Below are 18,929 nucleotides of genomic sequence, written 5' to 3'. Positions count from 1 at the left end.
TTAAGCACCACAGCACTAAGATCAGTAAGAAAATTTGCCTGGTCTTCAAAAGTAAAAGACAGTATTTTCAGCTACCTCCACCTTAGCGCTGAAATAGGGAGGACTGGAAATGCTGATTTTGTGTGTTGGTGTATAAGAGCATGTGCACATAAACATTGGCTGTGCCCACTGCTTGGGTGCTGTATTTTTATGCTGCGAACTGCCCTGAGATCTACAGATAAAGGGCAGTATACAATTGTAATAAATACATAAATAAAAGTAATATTTCTCCTGAGTCAAATATTAATATCAGATCTACAATTGCATTCAGTTATATACTTGGTAGGGACGCGGGTGGTGCTGTGGTCTAAACCACTGAGCCTAGAGCTTGCCAATCGAAAGGTCGGCGGTTTGAATCCCTGCAATGGGGTGAGCTCCCGTTGCTTGGTCCCTGCTCCTGCCAACCTAGCATTTCAAAAGCATGTCAAAGTGCAAGTAGATAAATAGGTACTGCTCCAGCAGGAAGGTAAATGGTGTATCCATGCGCTGCTCTAGGTTTGCCAGAAGCAGCTTAGTCATGCTGGCCACATGACCTGGAAAAACTGTCTGCGGACAAACGTTGGCTCCCTTGGCCAGTAAAGCAAAATGAGCGCTGCAACCCCAGAGTCGTTCGCGACTGGACTTAACTGTCATGGGTCCTTTACCTTTTTATATACTTGGTAGGTAGGTAGAGGAACAAGAATAATAATAAATGAAACTTAAGTTTTCAAGAAGACATACTTTAAAGTTACCCTAGCAACAGCCGAGACTGAAAATGCCACCTAATGGCTGAAGCATCACCACTCTACTCTGCCAGCTACTGCTGATACATTTGTACTTTATTCTATTGGGGGTTTGCTCTTTTATGTTTATTTTTGTGTTTCCTGTCACCTGTCCGGTCCCCAGGTCTGTCAGACCCTTAAGGATGAGCAAGTTTAAAGCTTCTGGATGGGAAGCTCTTATTTTCCTCCAGCAGTTACTGCGCTTCTTGTTTTTGGCATATTTCCAACATCTGCTATCACTTCTTATGGGCCGCAAATGGGCCCACACCAGGCCTTAGAGTTGTAGCCCTTATTCTAGGGGGAGTTTGGAGAGTGGCCAGTGAGGATCTCTTGCTCTTTTGAGTAGATCAAAGCTCTTTACAAATCATCAGAAATTTAATCAGTGCGATGATAATAAAGCACATGTTGCACCATGCTTGGACGTTAATGAACTTAAAATTCTAAATCCAGCAGGAGACATCAGTTTTGCAATGAATTAAAACCAGTAGCATCTGTTACCATTTGGTGCCAGCTACCTTTTGAGCTAGTTTTCAGCAAAGATGACCTTGAGATTGCTAACAGGTTCCAGCTCCAGATGCACGGACTTTTGAAACTTTTTGATTCTCATGTTGCAGCTAGGCTTCTAGGTGGATTTCAGCTATTAACAAATTGAAGGCCACTGTACAATGCTAGAGCAGTGTTAACTGAACCGCATGGCCCCAGTGTCCCCACATCATACTTTTCCAGTAGACTTAAAGCAATCTATATTTCACTAGTTCTTTCTGTCCTTCACTTCAGGAAGAGTATTTATTGAATGTGTGTTGTAGTTGTCTGGGTGAATACTGAATATTGAATGTGTGTTACTTTATTTCAAAGCTTGGAAATCATTCTCCAAAGCCTTTGAAGCTGTTAAGTCAATAGTTTTTATATGTATCAAATTAATGGGTGCGTAATATGATGCATTGAATTGTTTTCCCCAGCGTATAATGAATCAAAGCAGGTGGATAACATCCCGTGTACTCCAGGACAACTCTTTGTACAGGATTCTGATGCTGAAAAAAAAGTGTGCAAATTTAATCGTTCTAACTTGGGACCATGCTCTGGACTACAAGATGCAACTTTTGGTTATGCTAAAGGGACACCATGTGTTATTGTAAAAATGAATAGAGTAAGTATATTGACTCTTTATAGCTTTCTAAAACTTACCTATGTTTCTGCTGGCAACTGCGTTTCAAGTGGAAGGATGGTTTGTGGTGACCAGCTGGCCCTTGCAATCAGGCAGCATCACTTAAGGCATGTCTGTGTTCACTCCAGTGCACCTATGGAACACCTGCATGAGCAAGCTTCTTAACTGATACCCATGTTGGAGTGCTTTATAGGTGCTGTTAGAAACGCCTGTGGAGCTCCCCTCAGTTTTGAATTTGGAGAGAAAGCAATTGCATACCTGTGTCATTTCTTTCAGGCTAATTTTATTACATTTTTACTGCATAAAGGAGCAGCATTTTGTCCTGTTTTCCCTTCGTATCCCCAGGAGCTTCGAAATCATGTAACTTTTGTGTTTTAGAGCACTAAACTATTAGCAGTATATTTCTGGGCTGAATGCCAGTACTGCTACTGCTAATAACAAGGGCCCTACCTGCGTCATGCAAGAGATTATCTGCCAGTTGGCCAAAATTGTTCGTCACAAAACTATACAAAACCGTTTTAACGTGTCTTGCTAGAAAGAAAGATAAGGGCTGTGATTTGACTTCCTGCAACCTCTTGCTGCAGACTTTTTAGCTAAAATATTTCATTATTTGGCAGTTGACTGCATGTTATGTGACATGTCTCTTGCATATGCCATCTGGATTCAGCCATTAATGTTACATGCCTAATTTGAAGTAATGAACTGCTGCTGCTCAAAATGTCATGTGGAAGTGGAACCCTCTGAGTGCTGTTGTGGCTGTACTTTAAAACAGGGCAGTTCTGCAGTACCTGATCCTGAAGACTCTTGTTTATTAATATTTTGCTTCCTTATTGAGAACTCTCTTTTTCTGTACAAAAACCATTGCATAGGTAACACAGCTGTTGGACAAGGCACACATTTGTTGCACATCTTACAAAACTGTTATGACTGAGTTGATTACCTTAATGAGATTGTAGCAGAGCCCAACTTCTGCCTCTTGTCAAATCTTATTGGCAGTGATGCTAGGAAAGAGGGAGAGGGGCATTGCATGTGTGTTCAACATGCCAAAGCTGCTTATTTTCAGCAGGCACATTAGGAGACAATATTTGTGGATTTGTACATTTGGTGTTTGCGAGTGGGCCTACTGAAAATAAGCAGCTTTGGCATAGTTGAACTTGAAAAGCTGCCTTTCATTACCCTTTCCCCTGAAACTCTGAATATACAAACTTCTTAATTTGGGAACAGTAACTTTTCTGTAAAGTGGATCACAGAAAAATTAACCTTTTGATAAAGAGAATTCCTTGCAGCCTTGCTATAATTCGTTTTTCCACATTTACAACATAAGTAATAATGTATTCCCTTCACCTACAAAAAGGAGTTTATAGAGATTCTTCTACATTTCAGATAATTGGATTAAAACCTCAAGGAATGCCAGCTATAACATGTGAAGCTAAGGTGAGTATTTTCAGATAAGAATGTGCATATATTCATGTTGTTAAAGCAAGTTTAGGGAAGCAAATTTACTATAAAGTCATAGATGTTGTGAGTATTTTTAGTCCTTTGTTCATTTATAAAAGCTAGCAATTTCCCTTTTATCTTTGGGTCAGTTAGTTGCTCAGCTTGAAAGTGTTGTTTTTATAGTTTTCATTTAGAATAGATATTATGGGTTCCTCATATTTACTTTTTTCTTTTGTTCCATTTCATAATCAACCTTTTGTTTTTCTCTGCATGCTGCAAATGCTCCTTACACAATATATTTATGGTGGGTAAGAAAATGAACACTGAAGTAGTTTAGATCATAACATCTTAGCATTTGAATTGCTCATCTGTAAGCACACTCCATTTTCTTCAAAACCTGTTTCTTTGTTATAAATGTTCCATGTGCTTTAAATGTTTATCTGTATGCAGATTTTTGTGTGTGTGAGTGAGAGAAAGTAAATGCAGGTTCCTTGCCCCCCAATTCAGAGTTGAATGAATTTGTTTTTCAGAAGCATGTGTCCTTCTCATCCCTTATTCCTATGTAGCAAATCCTTCCCTGCTCTGAATCTAAATCAAAGCTGGGTTCTCAAAGTAATTTTAGATTGAATCAGCTTCATTAAAAAAAATATTATTGGTTTTTATAAAAATTACAAAAGAATCAGTTTTAATTTGAATTGTGAGGGCCACACAACTAAGGTGAGGGAAGTGAGAGAGCAGGGTGTGTGTGACTAATGTCTTGATCTCAAAAGCAAGGCTCAATTAAGACTAGATACTTTAGAAACGAGCAAAAAATACACAGATACAATTATTGTTACAAATACATATAGTATCCAAGTGAAACTAATAAATATAATATTATCTGCATATATACTATAAGAATATTATATGTGCATGTGTGTATGCCACCTGTACATATTTTTCTTACTGCTTTGACAGTGGCCCAGATTGCTCATGCTTTCTCCTCCTGATACAAGCCAGAGCAACAAACCACATTTCCTGGTTTAGAATTACATCCGAACATGGTTATTTCACTCAGACCATAATTGGTAAGCTAAGAACAAACCTTGGCTTCAAATCATGGTTTGCTTGGTGCAAAACAACCTGTGCGGGGGGGGGGGGGGAGAGAGCAAAGCACATGCTCATTCAGAGTAAACCTTTAACAATAGTTTACTGTGATGTGTGAACACTGCTAAGATTGTATCTGTAAAACCTTTTCACCCTTTTAACCCAATTTAGCAATGTGTTCTAGGTGTGGAAGTGCTGGCACAAAAATTGTTCTGGGTGTAAAGCTGGTGTGGATTGTAGCTGGTGTGGGTTGTTTTCAGACATCTAAAGTCCTTTTTTGTGTAGATGTGTTTACATCCATAATTGTCTTTACATGGGTTAACACTTGTCATGCATGTGACTGGCAGATTAAAAAGAACATTAATAATGGCCCCTGGGTGACACCTTGAGATGTGGTGTAATGGTTAGAGCAAAGCTTTCTTAAACTCTGTGTTGTGACAGATTAATGTGTCAGCTGCAGTGTCACGTTAATGCTCCCTTTGCTCTTCCCGGGACTGAAAAGGGGCTAGTTTAACCTCCTGTTTGTTGGTAAAACTGAACTACTGTGTTGTGAAATGATGCATGTCTAGAAAGTGTGTCATTGACATGCAAAGTTTGGAAAGCTCTGGGTTAGAGTGTTGGACTATAACCTGGGAGACCAGGGTATGAATTCCTACTCAGCCATGAAGCTCACTGGGTGACCTTGGGCCAGTCACTATCTCTTAAGACTAACCCACCTCACAAGCTTGTGAAGATGAAATGGGGTGGAGAACCATGTACACCACATTTTAGTTACTTGGAAGATAAAGGTAGTATATAAATGTAAATAAATACATTGGAGAATGGATATCACGAAGGCAGTGTATCATATGCAGCATAATTCTTTTAGCTACTCCATTTCCTCTTTGCCAGCCTATGCTGTTCTGTATTTCTGAATCAAAGATATGTGTTTCACCTTATGTGACCCAATAGTGTAATAACATTCATTTTACCTCCTCCTGCTTCTTTCTGTCCAATAGCTTAAAATTAGGATCACACCAGAAAGCAGCTGTTGTAACTAAAGTGAAATATACTGTGTAATGTTTTCCCCAAACATTTTGTACTATATACGGCATGCTGACTACTTGGAACAGTTGAAGTTTTATTCCTGTGGTGAGATACAACTTGTTGCTTGACATGCTTTCCACAACTGAAGTTCTCTGCTAAATTCAATCAACAGAAAATTTAAAAGTGCATAGTTTTCATCCAGCTTTCCCCACAATGGTTTAATTTATGCAAATTAAAAGAACACCAGCTCTTGCTTCACCATAATTTTTCTCAGCTCTTATTTTTGGTGATGGAATATACTGGCTTTGATGCATGTATCATGATGCATTAGTTGCAAGGCTGATTCAGGCATTATTTGGGAGCATTTTCTTTCTTTTTAGTGGAGGATTTTGTTATACACCAGGCCAGACTTGGAGGGTCAGAAGAGTTCCATCTCCTTTATCAGAAAACTTTATTCATGTTGCAGCAGGCTTAGAGGCTTTGCTCCTGGTGTTGGGCCAGAGAAACAGATTGCAGATGATTGATGCTGAATGTCCTTTCCAGCGTTGATGAGCCTGATAGACTCCCTTGTATTCTAGGAAGCTGTGGTCCATGAATCAGGCTGCATGAAAACTAGAGTGCAAGTGGTGGAAGTCTCACCATGAAATGGAATGAACACTGGTTATGTTAGTGCACATAATCATGCCTAGCATATGGTAGTGTGAATAGCAAAGAACGTGCTCTTCACAGTCTGCATTGCATCCTCAAGCAGAGACTATTTCAAGTATTCTGCACCTGACAGTGTACACCAGTAATCTGTATGCCTCATTAACTGGTTGAGTTCTATGTGCTGTAAGCACTTCATTGCATAACTTGGAAAGAGGCAGTAGTTTGGACTTAAGTATCAACCAGTCATAAATATCCCCTTTTTAGGGATGGTGATAGACAATATTGTGGAGGAGCAGTCAGACTTCCTTGGATGATACGGATTATCACCCATTCCATTTGTGGTTCAGTCCTGAAACAGTCCTGGTCGCCCTGATAGATACCGTATTTTTCGCTCCTTAAGACGCACCTAGTCCGTCCCTCCTCTGCGTAAGATGCACAGACATTTCCCCTTTCTTTTTAGGAGGAAAAAAGTGTGTCTTATGGAGTGAAAAATACAATAATCTTTCTTGAGAATGGGACAAAAGAAGTGTGACCTTGCTCTTTTTTCACAGATCTGTCTGGTTTCTGGACCAGCTTCATGTGATAGATATTAGGGATCCCTGTGTTAACAGTGGTTCCACTACTATCTGTGTGGAGGATTTTCATCCCCCTGGAGTGCTACAGGGCACTAATCCCCAATGCCATATAATACCCACATGAAGCTGTTGAGAGCAAGGATGCTTATGACACTCAGTTCTATTTCTTCAAAACTGAATCAGAGGTGGTCATAGGGACCCTGAACCAGGGTATTGGTGGGCCAGAAGAGGGGAAATAACTGAGCTTCAATCCTGATAGACAGAGGAACAAGAGAAATCTGCTAATTGCCTGTTCTGGATGTAGTTGCACTCTTTTTGAAGGATCAGATGCATAGTCTGGAGTTGCTATTGGATCCAGCTTTGTCACTAGAGGCCCTGGTGGATAGGAGAACCTTCTACTTACTTCACTAGTATACAACAGCTGTGGCTGTTCCTGTTCCTAGACCAAGATAGCTTGACCATAGCAGTCCATGCATTGGTTACTTCAATGCATTCAATGTAGGGCTTGCCTTGTGGTTGGTTCAGAAACCGCAGTTAGTGCAGAATGCTTCAGAGCAATTGTTGACAGCAGTGGAATCCTGCCAACCTATTACACCACCTCTGCTCAAAAATCTGCACTGGATACTTATTTGCTACTGAGTTTAGTTCAAGGTTTTACTGTTTGTGTACAAGGCCTTTCATAGTTTGGGGCTGGTGTACTTGAAAGACCACTTTGTCCTGTTCATTCTGTGGAATATATAATGTTCTTTCTACATTTGTGAAGTCTGTTTTCTAGTATGGCAGCTCATTAGCCATATACCCTTTCTGTACTGTTTTAGACACCTGCTAAAAACTTCTTTATTTCAGCAAGCCTACCCAGACATATAATTTAGTTAAGTATACATGTTTAAAAATTTTGCAGATTCATGTATATGTGGATTTAATTATATTTTATGTATACTACAGATTCTTTTGATTGAGTGGTTTATATTGTTTTCTCAAATTAAGATTGCAGGCAGCATGGAAACACATGGCATATACTTCCAAGTGCATAATATGTCAGTGGCCAGTGTTTTTCTTTTCTTTTTCCAAATACGATGGACACTGTCTGCTTAAAATAAGTAGGTTCTTTGGAAGCTGAACAGTTCAGTGATTTGGACATTCCAAAAGATGTCTCTTCCATGTAGATCTAGAGGTGATCAAAGTCTGAATTGAGTCTAGACACATAACCACATTGCTGGGGTATCAAGAGAAGCAGGCTCTGAATGGATAATGCCTGACACAGTGGCACTAAGAAAATGGGTGGTGTCATCCCTGTGGTCATTGCAATGACAGGAAACCACAGCTTTTATGACATCCATGGAAGCATTTTCTGTTCTGTTTGTGCAGTTGTGAAATGTTGTGCAAAGGCTGCTCAGGTAGCATGTGCTGTGGTTGCAAGGTCTGTGAAGTTTGTTGATGCTAGTATTTCACTGTTACACTTGTGTGTTATGGCACACGTCTTTTATTTGTCATTTATTACTTACATGCCTACCCCCTTCCCACCACACAATTATTGAAGTTTTTGTACTTTACATGAGGAGGTATTTTTGGCTTGGACTTACCTGCAACTATTGTTTTACTGGACAAGGAGTAGCACTGAAGGGCATGGCTTGCTTTTTACTTTGTCCTGCTTAGTAACTACCATCAGGTATTTTATTTGTATGGCATTGCTGGGTACGCTTGACCTGATAACAAAGGGCTAAGCAAGCTTAACTTTGTGTGTCTGGCTTTCTGAATATTCACTCTAACATCATTTTAAGCGAACAAAATAAAGGGTTTAACTATATTTATTGTGCATTTATTTTTGCTTGCCCACAAACTATATATATATATATATAACAAAGTTTTTTTTTTTAAAAAATCTCATCTATAGGAACAAGGCAAGGCTATGATAACTACTTTTCCTCCTGAGGGAAAACTTGATTTAATGTATTTCCCATACTATGGAAAAAGATTACATGTGAGTATATCTTAATCGTGCTGCTTTTCCTCAAAACAATTTACTGAATACAATCTTTTGAAACTGTTATTTAAACTAACTATTGTTATTTAACTAGACTGCCTGCAACTGAACATCACTCCCCGTGCACTTCTTTAAATTTGTGAAGGTGGGTTGGTAGTAAGCTAGCATTCAGACTTGATACTGCCCAGCCAAGGAGCCACAATTCACCCCTTTAGGCCTCTCCACCTGTTGGTTCAGATGTTATACGAGAGTTCTGCTATTGGGCCGTAAGGTGTGCCCAGGGCTAAAGGGGCATGTTGCAGTATAGTATTCCATGGGGCACTGAAATTGTAAATGAGGCTCTTGCTCATAGGAGGGCCCTGTGACCCTATAGATGTTGCTGTACTCCCACTATCATCCTTTGTGACCATTGGCTATGTTAGCTGGGGCTGAAAGGCATTGGCATCCCCGATATATGTTTTACCATTTAATCTATTTTCTGTCATTTTCCAGTAAGAAAGAGTTGATGGCTGAGACTGCAATGTTTTATGCATGCTTGGGAACAGGAGGTGCTTGCTTCTGAATAAGCAATAATAGATAAAGCTGAAAGTCTCACAAGCCCATTTGCGTGCTGCTGTGTGCCCAACATTTGCTTGGTCTAAAAAGCTATAACGAAGACACATCTGAGATGTGATTTGGGGCAATTAGGGTGCCTTCAGGAGAGTTAAAAGCCTGCCTTTATTATTTTTAATTAAAAAGATCTTCTCTCTCATTCTCTCTCACTAGCCAAACTACTTACAGCCACTAGTAGCTGTTCAACTAGAATTTAACACAACCAATACCAAAGATGATGTAACGGTTGAATGCAAGATCACAGGATCAAGCAATTTAAAAAATGAAGATGATCGTGACAAGTTTCTGGGACGCGTTTCCTTCAAATTTCTGATAACTGAATAGAAGTCAACAGTGTCTTCACAAAGTAAACCTTGTGTGATTTTTTTTTGTATCAGCGGGACCTGCCATTCTAGAAGATGAGACCACCTTTGAGAAGCATAGGGTGGGACGTGGCATTCAGGGTAGCATAATAATGTGCTTCCAAATCATGTTTTAAATCCTTCACAAAATAACTGCATGTCATGCTTTTGCCTGCCCTGTTGGACCAGTGTACAGACATAGTTTGTCATTTTAGGGACCTGTAAATAACTTGTAATCATGGTGGTCTTTGTCCTGTTCCAAAATGTGGGCTTTATCCCCAAGTGAGTGTCTCAAATGTGCTGTGCTATGTAAATATTGTATTGGTTTAACACTGGTTTAACTATCATATCAATACCAACAGAGTTTTAGGAGAAAATTTCAAACTTCCCAACCTCTCATAGTGAGTTGTGTTTTGTGCAGGGATGCCTTAAGTCCTGTATTGGGTTGGAGGAAGTGGACTTTAAGTGTCAAAAATCAATACTAACATTATTTAAATACTGAACTAGTCTGTTGTGCTTGTCATCATGCAGGTATTGTGTGTTTGTGTAAAGTTTGGTCTAGATTTGATATTTTAGTTGAGAAACTGATTGTCATCGTATTAAATGCTTGCTGTTATGTGGAGCACAGATAAAACCAATACAATGTCACTTTTAAAACATTTTTAGTTGAGAACTATTGGTATGAACATTTCTTTATGTTTATGGTTTAGAAAATTGGTAATGGTTGTACTGCAAAGCTGCTTGGAAGAAAAGACCTCACTATGTGGGAGTAGACTTACACTTTCCAATAAAAAAAATCCCTGGAAGGAGAAATGTCTGTTTAAAATTTTAAAGCTCAAAATAAGGACTGTATTGATTAAACATTCCTTTGTTTAATTTATATAGTTTGAGATGAGTTATGTTCTACGTTTTGCTGTTGGGTACGCACAATCACACACTAACAACCTTTAAACACCAAACTTTGTTTCAAAGGTTGAGAAGTCCTCTCTTCATTCTCAGATATAAGATCTTTTAAGCCAGGCCTTCCTAGGAAGGGAGCTGCTCAGAGCATGGCCGTTATGAAATTTGCAACCAATTCCAGTAGGTGTGTGTATATGATAGAGAATTTGGAAATGGAGGTGCTAAATGGCCAGAAAATGTAAAAAGATACAGTCCGACAATTCTGTGTAGAGCTTAAATGTCTACAAGATGAGCACAAGGGACCATTTCAAGCAACATTCATACTGGGGTTTTGTTATATAGGTGTGGCAGGAGAAAACATTGGTCTTCAGCTCTGAAACTAATAGAATCAAATTAATTATGTCCTAGTTCAGCAATTTTACAATAGAAATTCCCATGACCTTTCCTTTGTAAACTTATGCCCTCCAGAGCAAAGCTGTTAGGCAGTTGTGTCTAACTAAATAACTACTGAAGCACCTTGAAGACTACCTCCACTACAGCTCCGGAAGTTGTTTGCATGGAAGAGACCAAAAAGGAAATTAAGTTCCCTCCTGCATTCTCAACCCTTATTTTTAGTCTGGAATCCTTGCCTGCTCAGAATGATTAGCACAGATAACTACACAAACATTCTCCTACAGAGTGACTTGCTCAGCTTTGTGTATCACTACCCCTTTTGGATTTGAGCTAATTCCTACAAACTATAGTTTAACTTTAAATTCGGACCTAAATCTTGCCCTTGTTGGAATGGTTTGCTTTTCCAGGGAGAGAAATGGTTTACATGGTGAGTACATTTGTGGATTTCTGTTAAGGGAATATCTGTCCTTTACTAATGCTATATAATTGTGCAGCAATTGGCTGGATATATAGATTGCAAATGTAAGGAATCTGCTCCTAGGGCAACCTCTGCAGTCAGTAAATTTGCTAGTTATTCCCAGGCTTGGCTTACCATAATTTTCATTAATTACAAAGTTTAAAGGGGTGAGGGGTCCATATATGCATCTTTATGCAGCACATTGCAACTGAACTTATAAAGCAGTGTGGATAGGAGAAGAATAAAATTCAGGTTAAAAGTTATGTAATGTGCCATTGCTTGAAATAGCTGTGGGCCTCTTCTGTGCATACAGCAGATGCATTTTGACAAACACAAATGCAATCGTAGCTAAAGGAGAACAAAATCCACTCTGAAGCCTCTCTAGCTATTGGAGGTTTCAGAGGCCCATGAGCCCACCTCACCCTATTTATCACAGCTTTTGCATTTGTCCTATTTATAAGGGGGACTAAGAAGCAGCAGCTTTACACAGTATCAACTTGCTGAAGTCACACACAGAAGAGTGGCTAAACAGCCCTTTCCGCCCTCCCCTTCTCTCACTCAGCTATGGGAAATACCACTTGCGTGAGTGATTAATTGAACTGAGATAGATTAGTTGAACTAAAAACCAGACCTGACTTTTAGTGCAACTAATTTAAAATTTTTTAAAAAAACCATACTTGTTTTCCTAGCCAGAAGGTAGATCTTTACTACTCCAGTATGGACACTTCCAGATTTAGTACAGGGGAGATGCAGGGATTACTTTTCCAGACACAATGATAAACTCATTGACGAAAGAACATTCATGCAGCAGGGGAGTGCGGCTGGAGATGCAGATGCCAAGGAATGCTTTTTATCTAAGAAATCAGCTGAAACTATTCCATGATTCTTAGGAGCTGGCCACTGTCATTTATACTTGACACACTACCAGTTTCAACTACCAGAGTGCATTCTACAGAGTGCTACCTATTCTAAGGCTAGTGTTGCTCATTTGCTGAGAACAATGTACATGCTGTGCTTCTCACAGGCCTGTTAGCTTTAGTATTTAAAAACACTTACCCAATCTTTAAAAAGCTCAATGTAGCTACCACCAAAAGTTCCAGTTACTGCCTTCTTGTTTTATCACTGCTGTATCTGCCAACCTAGACTCTTTGGGAGGAGAGGCAAGATACAAATCGAATTATTAACAGTAATTATAAAGCCCCAAACCAGTAAGGGCTGGTATATCTTGGATAACAGCATTGCCCTTACAAAACCTGCTCTCTCAAGATGTGAAGGTGAGGATATACTTAGAAGGGCTGGTCATTTATAAAATGAAGTCCTCTAGAGCAGTGTTCCCCAACCTTGGGCCTCCAGCTGTTTTTGGACTACAACTCCCATCATCCTTGACCACTGGTCTTGCTAGCGAGGGATGATGGGAGTTGTAGTCCAAAAACAGCTGGAGGCCCAAGGTTGGGGAACACTGCTCTAGAGCACACAGCAGGATGTGCTCTCTCTTGACACGCTTATTTGGGGAACAGCCATATTGGGGATCCCCCCCCCTTGCACCATTTGTGTGCCTTCTGCCTGCTGGGAAAAATAATTCTAGAAGGCACTAAATAGAGAGCAGGGGAATACAAGTATGGAGGTGGGAATAGAAGTATGGAAGCTCCAGGGGTATGCCAGGGGAACAGGAGAGCTCTGGATCCTGTGGATGCAAAATATTCCCTACCTCCTTTCCACCTGATAATTACTGAAGCACTGTGGGATGTATGATAGGGATGGACCTCACTCTGCAAAGAGGTAAAGACCGTTAAGACTGTGCCCATAATTACTTTCCTATTGCTGCCTGTACTTGTCAGTACAATTTACAGTAACTTGTAATCTGTTTTTTGCTCTGCCTACAGATTATTCAGCTTTCAGGTATAACATTCTATTTCTACTCTTGAACATTGGAAAGGTGACTGCATGTGTTTATATTATCCCTGCCCTATAATTTAATGACAACATCATAACATTAACATTTTCTCCCATGTAAACCTTTCTGCTGTCAGTGATTGGATGAAAGGTGCCATTTAGCAGGGCAAAGAATTTCAATAAATGGGAAAGAGAGGTGTAGAAAGAACACTAGTGTAACTATGGCTATGCTCGAGGATGTGAAATGAATTTTTTTCTAGGTGTAATCCATAACTACAAACTTCTTAGATTTCTTGCTTCTCTGCAAACACTTTGACGCTGTAGCTGCAGTTGCTGAATCCATACTTGTATCTGCGCATTTACTGCAGTATAATCTGAAACTACATGTATCTTCACACCATGAATTAATGTGTAACTGAACCCTGCAGCTTGAAAGGTTTGTCTGATGCAGCAACCCCCCCCCCAAAAAAAAACAAGTCTTGGAGCCCAGTATTTATGATAAAAGCTTTTCTGGATTAGAGCCTACTCCACCAGGGCATTCAGTGTTCTCCTCACATGGAGAAGAAACTATAGCCTCAACTCAGGACTAAATAACCAAATGTAATGATCAGTTCTAGTTCAGCAATTCATAGTGGTCTTCTTTAGGGCTGGATGATATATATATAGAGAGAGAGAGAGAGAAAAAGAGAGAGAGCAGTTTCATAATTTTTGACCTGGCAATATATTGCAAATCATGATGTGTGTGTTTAGGGAAGTTTTTAATGTTTGATGTTTTTTCGTGTTTTTAATACAGTGGTACCTTGGGTTACAGACCCAGAAATAGTACCTCGGGTTAAGAACTTTACTTCAGGATGAGAACAGAAATCACGCGGTGGTGGCAGCGGGAGGCCTCATTAGCTAAAGTGGTGCTTCAGGTTAAGAACAGTTTCAGGTTAAGAACGGACCTCCAGAACGAATTAAGTTCTTAACCCGAGGTACCACTGTATTCTATTGGGAGCCACCTAGAGTGGCTGGGGAAACCCAGCCAGATGGGCAGGGTATAAATAATAAATTATTATTATTACGCATGATGCAACAATCATGATGCAGGGGGAAACGTGAAGACAGTCAATGCCTCCCTAGTCTTCTTTGAAGTTTATTTGCTAATGTTGCTGCCTTAAGTCATTATTTATGTCTAGGACACTGAAATGTTCCCGAGCAGTTTCTAGAGATTACATGTTTTGGTCAGATTTCAATTGCCTCTAGGTCACTCTGCTGCTAACTGTTCTCTAACAAAGGAACTTCAAAGGGAGACTGCAACATAAAACTGCTGCACTAGCTCTTATCAGTAAGTTGCATTTGTTTTGCCCTGAAATGAGACAATGGTTTCTCCTCCACAGAGGCTATTAGTGAACACCTGTTAGTGGTTTTTGTCATTGCTCACCATGTTTATACTGTGTACATTTAAGCTTTATAAGTAGCTGACAGTACCTTTTGCAGATCATGGTATACAGTTCTTCTCTGTCCTTATCCGTTAAGTGAGCATAACCTTTCATGGCTACAACTGAATTGGTTCTAGTCCAGAATAGTTTAGGTGCATTTGTAAGTGGCTGACTCATCATTTGTGGGGAAAAGTGAGTGTCACAAGGTTCTGTCCTGGGCCCGTTGTTGTTCAACATCTTTAGAAACAAATTGGATGAAGGCATTAGGGGGATGGTCATAAAATCTGCAGATGACCCCAAACTCTGAGAGGTAACCAATGCTGCTGAAAATAGAATCTGGATTCAATATGACCTTAATAGTTTGAAGAACTGGGCCCAAACTAATAAAATTTCAATAGTGACAAATTTAGGAAGAACCAGCTAGACAATATAAGATGGGGAACACTAAGCTTCAAATGAGTCAAGTCTTATGAGGAATGCTTGAAGGAGTTAGGTATGTTTAGCCTGGCAAAGAGGAGAGATGATAGCCGTTTCCAAATATCTCAAGGGCTGCCACATGGAGGATGGAGCAACCTTGTTTTCTCTGGAGGGCGGGACCCAAACCAGCGCCTTCAAGTTACAAGAAAGGAGATTCAGACTAAACATCAGGAAGAACTTTCTGACATTAAGAGCTGTTCAACATTGGAACGGACTCCCATGAGAGGTGGTGGACTCTCCTTCCTTGGAGGTTTTTAAGCAGAGGTTGGATGGCCATCTGTCATATATGATCTAGTTGAGATTCCTGCATTGCAAGGTGTTGGACTAGATAGTCCTCAGTGTCCCACCCAATTCTACAATTCGCTGTTTCTATGATAAATTTGTTTGTTTTACAGATATCACAGAATGTCCCCCCCCCCCAGCATCTTCATATCACGTTTCATCTGAAGAGGATCATAGGGATCATTGAGGGATGCACCTTGGACTATACAAAGCACTATCACAGGCTAAGCAAAATTGTCCTCTGCTTCTGGTTCATACTCTTTCTTAGGGGTGGGGGATTTTTTTCAGCCTGAGGGTCACATTTCCTCATGGGCAATCTTCCAGGAGTTGCAAACCAGTGGCAGGCAGGACCACATGCAAATATGGGCAGAGCGCTGAACTGACTCTAGTCATGCAAAAATCAAGGTTTCTGCATGTTGTCTTCCATCCAAGAAAAAAGCACCATCACAATTTAAGGATACTTCCTAGCTAGGCAAAAGCTCTCATGGTGGGACTGGGGAAGTTTCAAGGGCAGCATTTACGTCCACACCCCCTCCCCCCCAAAAAACTGTATCTTGGTCTGTAAACACCCTGGGATTTCCCCGTCAGATTATTCAATGCAACTGCACCACACTCTTACTTTGGGCATCTATTTCTCTTTGCCATCCATCCTGTGATATACAAAGAACTACTTAGTATGCACGTAGCATCACAGGAACCCTTTTTCATGTCTCATTTTTAATGTGAATGCCGGCTTTACTTTATCTGGGATTACTTCATTATTGTGTATGCGTCTAACCCTGCTGCCGCTGTGCCCCCCCCCCCAGCCGCCCCTCATATTTTAAGTAAACCTCTAATTAGCACTTCACTGAATGAAGGGATGAGTAGAACAAACATAATACTTACATTCAGGCATCTTTCATCCATGAGAGAAGCCAGGCCAGCAGTAAAAAGAAAAATGAAGCTCTGCTTCTTCTCTTAGGGCACTGCCATATTTTGCAGCTTGGATCACCAAGTCCAATATTGTAATGACTCAGCACTCAGAAAAATAAATGTCCTCTCTCCAGACATCTATCTGGCAATGATATGACTTTAGTAGGTCAACAGTTTTTCTCAGCACAAAGAAAATAACTTTTCTCCCCAAAATACACAACACTACTGAATTGCTCTTCCCTGCGCTGTTTGGGAGCTGCAGCCTCCACACTTGTTCTTTGAGATTCCTACTCTATTACCTGATCTGGTATCATCAGTAATGTTAACAATGGAGGCCTGTCTTGAATGATTCAATTCTCTTACACAGCCACCAACAGTTACCATTATTTGCTTACCACTGTTTCCATGTATCCAAGCTTCTCTTAAGCATTCTCCATACTTTCTTTTCCCCCTTTATTTTGTATAACTGAAAAAAGCTTTTAAATAGTTGTTAAAAACCTTCCTCCTGCCTGTTTCTCATGTGCTATCACTGGCTGGTGGCTGGCATCTTTAAACCTTTTTCTGCTGTAGTCTCTCTCTCCTTCTGCTGACAGAACCGGACCAGAGGCTAAAGACAGGGCCCTAGACTACTGCTGGACTTAACTCCCATCATTCCTTGACCATTGGCCATGCTTTTGCAAGAGAAGGGGAATGGAAGTTATACTCATCTGGCCAGCTGAAAGTTCCCTACCCTAGGGTAATCCTAACATTTCCTCCCATCAGCTGGATCCTCCTTCAAAATAAAAAGTAGGAATGCAGAGCTTCAAAAGCCCACCAAAAAGCACAATGAACCTGTTTGTGATTTTTTTTTTAAAAAGTAAAAGGAGTGAAAGTTGTATGCACCCATAAAAGCAACAGATTTTTCTTGTAGTGAAAATTTAACTTGCAATTTTGGCAGTGACCACAATAATAAATCCCTCTCTCTCAAAACAGTCATTTTGACTTCTTAATTAGGGTATACTTGAGTAATTGTAGAGTATGAGAAGCCAAAGCTATACCTGCAGGTTGGAACACTGCTCCCTGGCATCGAGGTTTAAAACAAGTCTTAAACTGGTACAGATTTCAGAATGTTCCAGGAAGAACACACCTTTTCTGTAACTGATTCTTGATCCATGTAATTATCTTGCCCATGCCAGAGGCTGTGATAACTGTTCTAACTTGCCTCTGCCTGTGGCACTAAGTAGTGTAGTTTTCAAATCAGTGAGGAGATATTTCAAAAGCACAAATGGTTAATTAAATAAAGCTAAATCTTCTGAGTCATTTCCTGTACCTTCCCATTCCTGGTTTATAGCTGTCCTTGCCCCCTCACTTTCACGTAAATGGAGCAATGGGACAGCCATTTTATAATGTTCACATTTCAGGTTGGGAATAGAATTAGCAATATGCACAAATAAGAAGGGCTCTTAAACCAAAACTTGTTAATAGTATGGCACGGCAATGTATCTTTGCCATTCTCCAGGACAGGGCTGGGGAAACCTTGGCTCACCAGATTCTGCTGAACATCAGCTGGCTTCATCTGTGATCTTTGGCCTTGCTGTCCGAGACTGATGAGGACTGGAGCGCAACAGGATTACCAGCCCTGCTGTAGGACCAGAAAGGTCCACTGTGGGTTCACAGGGGCTACAATCCAGGGAGCAGAAATGCATTTAGAAGTTGACTGTTGTTATATAGAGCCTGGTCATCCATAAAGTTGCCATGATCTAGCAGAAAGGATTTGATAGTAATGGGGCATATCCAGGACATTACATACAAAATTCAGAAATATGTGGAATGGCAAAGAGTGGACTTTTTCCTGACTTGGAAACATTTTGTTTTTGAACTGCATGGCTGTGCAATTCAAACAGGGATCTCCCCAGTCCCATTCCAACATCTTATGCACTTCATCACACGGACTCTACTTCTGAGTGAACTTGAATGAGATTGAACTGTTCACTTTCTTTGGATGGCCGAGTGTGTTATGCCTGTTCAGATATTACTATAGAAACAGCAGCAGGTTTTTTATAGGTCCAGCACAAGAGAACAAAAGAATAAAGAAGCATTTCAGAGAGTCTCATATGGAGAGCGAAAGAAGAGTAGTCCATGAAACCAACAAACCTGGGTAGAAAGAGGTGAGGCAAATTACCATTACATACAAATCTCAGTGGTAATAGGCAAAAATATTTCTTTGACACACAAAATCATGTCACCAAAAAATAACACAGGGTCCAATACCCTGCACAGAACATGCCCTGAGGAATAACCTACACATATTACACGATGTAGGTAGTTGAACAAACACCCCTGCATTTTTAAATTAACATGTCCTCCCCCTACACTGGATTCTTACAATGCTTACAAAGAGGACATTGTTTGAATCCGACCCTTTATCCTACATGTAGGGTTGAAGCAGAGTTTAATGAACAATAAGCATACACAATTATTTCTTTGCTGCTTTTGACTTTGTACTTTTCCGCTGATTTACTGTGAATGACAAAACCAATC

At 40.2% G+C, this 18,929-nt stretch overlaps 1 protein-coding gene and 2 long non-coding RNA genes across 6 annotated transcripts in view; 2 read left to right on the top strand and 1 right to left on the bottom strand.

Annotated features, from left to right (window-relative positions):
• Nucleotides 1-10,554, top strand: part of ATP1B3 (ATPase Na+/K+ transporting subunit beta 3) — a 34,390-nt gene extending 23,836 nt beyond the window's left edge. Inside the window, exons 4-7 of the mRNA XM_083613952.1 lie at nt 1,760-1,947; nt 3,349-3,399; nt 8,632-8,718; nt 9,487-10,554. Coding sequence (XP_083470078.1) covers nt 1,760-1,947; nt 3,349-3,399; nt 8,632-8,718; nt 9,487-9,657 — 497 coding nt within the window. The 3' untranslated portion in view covers nt 9,658-10,554. The remainder of the gene's footprint in view (nt 1-1,759; nt 1,948-3,348; nt 3,400-8,631; nt 8,719-9,486) is intronic.
• Nucleotides 3,406-6,404, top strand: LOC310762664. The gene is made up of 2 exons (XR_014548121.1): nt 3,406-5,276; nt 5,309-6,404. It is a non-coding gene; the product is annotated as an uncharacterized lncRNA (long non-coding RNA).
• Nucleotides 10,345-16,512, bottom strand: LOC310762640. Of its 4 annotated transcripts, none has more exons than XR_014548086.1 (3): nt 16,383-16,512; nt 13,133-14,975; nt 10,345-12,570 (listed from the first exon to the last, which is right to left on the bottom strand). It is a non-coding gene; the product is annotated as an uncharacterized lncRNA (long non-coding RNA). The 4 variants fall into 4 exon arrangements; XR_014548087.1 differs by having other exon boundaries at nt 13,133-13,193; XR_014548089.1 differs by lacking the exon at nt 16,383-16,512 and having other exon boundaries at nt 13,133-13,193; nt 14,788-16,281.
• Nucleotides 16,513-18,929: the final 2,417 nt, after the last annotated feature.

Source organism: Podarcis filfolensis (assembly GCF_964270895.1).
Source record: "Podarcis filfolensis genome assembly, chromosome: 5".
NCBI classification, from domain to species: Eukaryota; Metazoa; Chordata; class Lepidosauria; order Squamata; family Lacertidae; genus Podarcis; species Podarcis filfolensis.
Note: the sequence above shows the minus strand (reverse complement) of the source record. Positions and strands in the feature narration are given on the sequence as shown.